The sequence below is a fragment of the Neltuma alba genome, unplaced genomic scaffold (assembly GCF_004799145.2).
Source record: "Neltuma alba isolate B1F8T4 unplaced genomic scaffold, ASM479914v2 tig00001589_pilon, whole genome shotgun sequence".
Lineage (NCBI taxonomy): Eukaryota > Viridiplantae > Streptophyta > Magnoliopsida > Fabales > Fabaceae > Neltuma > Neltuma alba.
The window spans coordinates 22468-27637 of record NW_021632519.1 but is presented as its reverse complement, the minus strand read 5'-3'; the positions used below and the strand labels follow the sequence as shown (position 1 = coordinate 27637).

Below are 5170 nucleotides of genomic sequence, written 5' to 3'. Positions count from 1 at the left end.
AGAACTTCAGAAGGTTCAAATGACCTTTCCTAATATTGGATCCATTAGATCTAAGCCCTTCCCTTCACACCAAAGCCCCATGCCTACATGGTAAATGCGTTTTTAGGTTAGATAAAAAGCAAATTTTATAAGAAAATGCTCTGAGTTTTAGTTAGTTTTTCAGAAGTCGGTTCAGGATTTTTCAATACAATTATGGCACATGGAGCAATGTTTTCTGAAGTCATCAAGGATATTTCAATTGCTTGAAACGAAAGACATTTTTGTTTTTTCAAAGTTGGAATCAGATCTTGGCCTAAGAAGATGAATTGTGTTGTTTTCCTGTTCAAAAGCTTGAAAATTCCATTCGATTTGTTTGTCCCCTTTAGTATATTGTTGAGGAAGAGAGGCAGTCAGAAAGCATACATATGTGAGAAGGCTTTGACGGTGCTGTGAAAGATAGAATCCACCATTCTTTTTTCCACTAATGATTTCTAGTAGGAGAACACCAAAGCTGAAAACATCTGATTTTATTGAAAACAAGCCTTCCATAGCATATTCTGGAGCCATATAACCACTGTTCAAAATAAAAAAAAATCAATGAATATAGTTAATTTTATGTTGTGTGTTCATATGAAAATATTGGCTTTCAAATGCTATAACAATAACAGAAAGCGTTTTAAATGAACTTACTAGGTACCCCACAACTCTAATAGTATTTGCTTGCCTTTGGTCGCCTCCAAAAGCTCTTGCTAATCCAAAATCAGAAATTTTTGGATTCATTTCATGGTTTAATGGTATATTACTAGCTTTTAGATCCCTATGAATAACCCTTAGTCTAGAGTCTTCATGGAGATATAAAAGTCCTTTTGCAATTCCGTTAATGATGCTCAATCGCAGCTTCCATTCCAGCTGGGAACGCTTCTCCATATCTGAAAGCAATAAAATTATAAGAATTGCAGACTCTGCTGATACTCAGATGAAATGGGATTAATGAGAAAGTTGAACGGAAGATTTTTATAATATAAAATGCCACCCCATACCCAATAGGGATGTTTGTAAAAATTCAGTGAAACTCAGAAGAGGTAAGTGTAACTTACTGAAGAGGTGAAAATCGAGGCTAGAATTAGGCATGTACTCATAAACAAGTAGTTTTTCATTTTGCTCAATGCAGCAAGCTAACAATCTCACAAGGTTCCGATGCTGCAATTTTGCAATCAAGATCACTTCATTCTTAAACTCTTTTAATCCTTGCCCTGAAGTTTTTGACAGCCTCTTTACTGCTATTTCCTTCCCATCAGATAAAACACCCTGCAACCACCATTTTTTTTTTTGCTTTCAAAAGTAAGAAAGTTGAAAGAGAAACAATTAAACTAGAATAAATCTGACTTATCTTTAAAGCTTTCATATTTATGTCACATCCTCTTTGCTTTGAATTTTGCAAAGCTACTGTCTTTCAAAGGAGAGATTCTACCTTGAGCAGTTTTTTTACCTTAAAAACTTCCAGTAGCTTGATCCAATAATGCAAAATTACCTAAAGATTAATGATTTTTTTCAAAGCTTAATATAAGAGATGTTAGTGCAAATTTTTTTCTTTTTACGGGGATCCAAGTAGTGTGAAGAAACCTCTCCTAAGTGCCAAGTTGGAAGAACTAACATGTAAAGTATTTCATACTATTTCAATTGAAACTAAGTATCCCATACATTATCACCATCAATTTCCACCTATGGAGAGTTGATGTCTCGGAAGGCACTTACTGTGCCCACTTCATTCACCTTCTATGTTGATTAGAGTTGCCAACTTAAAAACTCCGATGCTAATGGATGGGCATCTTAAAGTTGAGAACTCTTCAACATAAGTTAGATATTGAGATAGGAGGACTAACTGGCTTAAATACTCTAGTAGAACATCTCATTATTCATAGTGGGATCTGAAATCCCGTAACCCGGTCTCCCCTGGTTTTCAGAATTTTAAGTGTAGGATTAGGTTAAAGAAAGTTCTAACATAAACTAAATCTAAGAATGTTGTGAAGGCAGAGAAGGTGAAAATAACTTAAATAAGTAAGTATATATGGTATATAAATTCAGTACCTTGTAAACAGAGCCAAATCCACCTTTTCCCAATTTACATTCTTCAGAAAAGTTACAAGTGGCTTGAAGAATAGTTTTCAGGGACATCATCAGAAGTTCAGTACTCATAGAATTCTCTTCGTCAGTTTGATCCTGAGAAAATACTGGATTTAGCCCATCTTCCTGCACTGCTTGTTTGTCTGCAATCATTGTTATCAAACATAATAAGAAAATAATAATTTATACCCCATTTGTTGAATGAAATTCTTCAAGCCTTTTCACTTAGAACTTACCTTTTTTCTTTCTCAAGAACCTCAGGTAGATTGTGCAGAAAGCCAGTGGAGCTAGTACTACTACTACACTTATAACAACGATAACTATAAGCATTGGCCTGTTACTACTTTCCTCACCTGCGAAATTGCAAAATAAATAAGTTAAATAAAATTGCAGCCTTTTTTTTTTTCAAGGTTTTCTGACTTGGAAAGTAATTTTCAAGAGGCTCGTCTTTAGTTTTCACATGCTCACTGACAATGAAAGATGCAAACGGATTTGCATATACAATCAAACTTTTGATAACTATTTTTAGAATAATCTTCAAGAAAAGAGGTTATTTTCACGTTTATGTCAACATATCATATTATTTACAAGTTGTGAATAGCACTATTTATTTTCCGAGTTCCATGAAATGCACAAAATTGCACCTACCATATCATGAAAGAAGCAAAATGATACCTGGCTGGGGCGCTGGAGCAATCAACCCGGGATAATTTACAAAGAAAGGCTGAGTCTCATACATAACAATACAGCTAGGAGAAAAGATTCTCCAAACCTTCTTGCCTTCACAGCAATTCTCAACATCTTCTAGCATATTGCTCAGACATGTTCTGCACTCATCATTGGTTATGTCTCTGCTGCACTGAACCCAACCATACCTTTTCTGGGTGCCATTTATGTTGAAGACGTGTGTCCCAAACATCAGGTTTGTCTTTGAACCTGTCTGTATCAAACCGTTCATCAGAATCGTAGCGTCACTGTCGAACTCTCCTGCACTCGTGAAGTTTTGTGATGCATCAAACATGGGAATCCGAGGCCTTAGCGTTAGATTGTCGAAGAAATCCTGGTTTGAGTACCTATTTAATGCTAGCAGAATTTCTTTCATGAATCCAATCGGTAGCATAAATTCATGTAATCAATGCAAATGGTATAATTGTAGTCTGATCACGATGATGAATTCTTATCTTATTTATTCAAGAGAATTAATATCATCTTTAGTCCCTAAAATTGGACTTCATTTTGGTTTTGGTTCTTGAAACCAATAATCTTAGTCCTTGAAATTTGATCTTATTTTGGTCCATCTAAAAACACTAGTTTCAAACTTTAGAGGCTAAAAAGGGTATTAACCCGTATTCCAGATATAAATTTTAATTGACAACTTTTTGTTTAAGTAAACCCGTACAAAGTTGCTTACAGAAATATAAATTTAACAAGATATACCTGAGAAGGCAAAATGGGTACCATAAAACTGCAGTAGCATTATTGGGACAATGCTGTTGGATCAATCTGCTAGAATCTTGAACACAAGAATGACATAAACTTGAATTCACATCCCCTCTACAAAGATAAAGCCCATACACCTTATCTTCATTACTACCTGCAGTTCTGTTACCAAATCCATTGCTGGTTGAGGCAACAGAAGAAAGTGAAGACATGAGATTCTTGAGATTGCTTTGGTATTTTCTTGATGGAGCCATACCACTTCGGTCCAAACATGCATATCTATAATCAAGCGGCTCTGCGTCTTGTTCTGCGAGAACAACTCTGTTTTCTTGTAGTATTCGTCTTCGAGATGGATTTAGTATTATTGAGCTGAAGCTGGTTGCATGGGCTGCAATAAGTAATAAGGAGAGACAGTGGAAGAAGAAGAATGAGAGAAAAAAACGAGGATTTGTGTGCCATGATTTTTATTACCATGACAGTTTGTGTGAGATTTGTGGGAGTTTAAGGAGGGATTTATTTAGCTCTGTAAAGATGATAGAATTTTCAAAGGTTTGGAGTTTATGACCCGTCAAGGAAAGCGATTAAGCAAATCATGATGTTAAGATAATCACGTAGTAGGTGGGGTGATGGCTTGATTCTTTTGACCACGCAGAGAATAGATTTTTTTTCCCCAAAAGAAAATTGTTGTTGGTTGAAATGAGAATAGAAAATTCGAAGTTAAATAACCATGAAAATAATGTTGACTATTTAAAAATTGTTCAGTGATTAATCATCAATAAATTAGAAAACCATTCTTCCACTGAGACCCAACCCACAAAAGCGCCCTTAAAAGCTGAATTCCATGGTTGTGAGCCCATCTAGTTCAAGGACACAACATAAATGTCTATCACTATCAGGCCCACCTGTTGCCACCTTTGCGATTTCCTGGTTAGAACCAAATTCAGCAAAACGGTTCTAGGATTTACCCCAAACCAACATTTCACCATCAAGAATACCTGTCAACAAGAATTAATTTAAATAGGGGTTTCATAGATTGGCAAAAAATATGGGTTACATAGAAGTTAAAATGGGAAAGAAACTCTACCAAATTTTTTAATATAATTTTCTCAGTATGTATATTATTATTATTATTATTATTATTATTAAACTTTGTTGTAAATATTATAAAAGGAAATTCAAAGAAAAGAACAAAGAGCAAAAGATCAAATTTAATTAGCACGTGATGGATTATTACTGACTAGTGCAATTTTTTAAATAATTTCTCTTGTAGAGAGCCAGAATATGAGAAATTTCATACATTGAGAAGTTAAAAAAAAGAGAAAAATTTGACCACATGTGCATTGTTCAAATTATACAAATTGTTTATATTTTTACGATTCAAGTTACAAACAATTACAACATTGTTGGTCAAAATTAAAAATTCAGGAGTTAAAAACAATATTTGGAAGGTAAGCTGTCTTTCAAGGGCAAAAAAAAAAATGGTGTATTTTTTGGCCTTTAAAAAAAATGGCGTTGAAACATTAAAGCGCGTTTGAACGTCTAAATCATGATTTATGCCAAAAAAGAAAACATTTAAATCATGTCTCGTTGAAAAACGCGTCTTTTACCCCTATAAATAATAGGCTTT

At 34.4% G+C, this 5170-nt stretch overlaps 1 protein-coding gene across 1 annotated transcript; it reads right to left on the bottom strand.

The window, feature by feature from the left end:
- Positions 1–402: 402 nt before the first annotated feature.
- Positions 403–3976, bottom strand: LOC114759374 (cysteine-rich receptor-like protein kinase 25; the record flags this gene model as incomplete). Its single annotated transcript, XM_028948539.1, has 7 exons — positions 3541–3976; positions 2779–3176; positions 2340–2456; positions 2068–2246; positions 1077–1287; positions 677–908; positions 403–553 (listed from the first exon to the last, which is right to left on the bottom strand). Coding segments are annotated over exons 1-7 (1545 nt in total), but the record flags the coding sequence as incomplete, so codon positions are not given.
- Positions 3977–5170: the final 1194 nt, after the last annotated feature.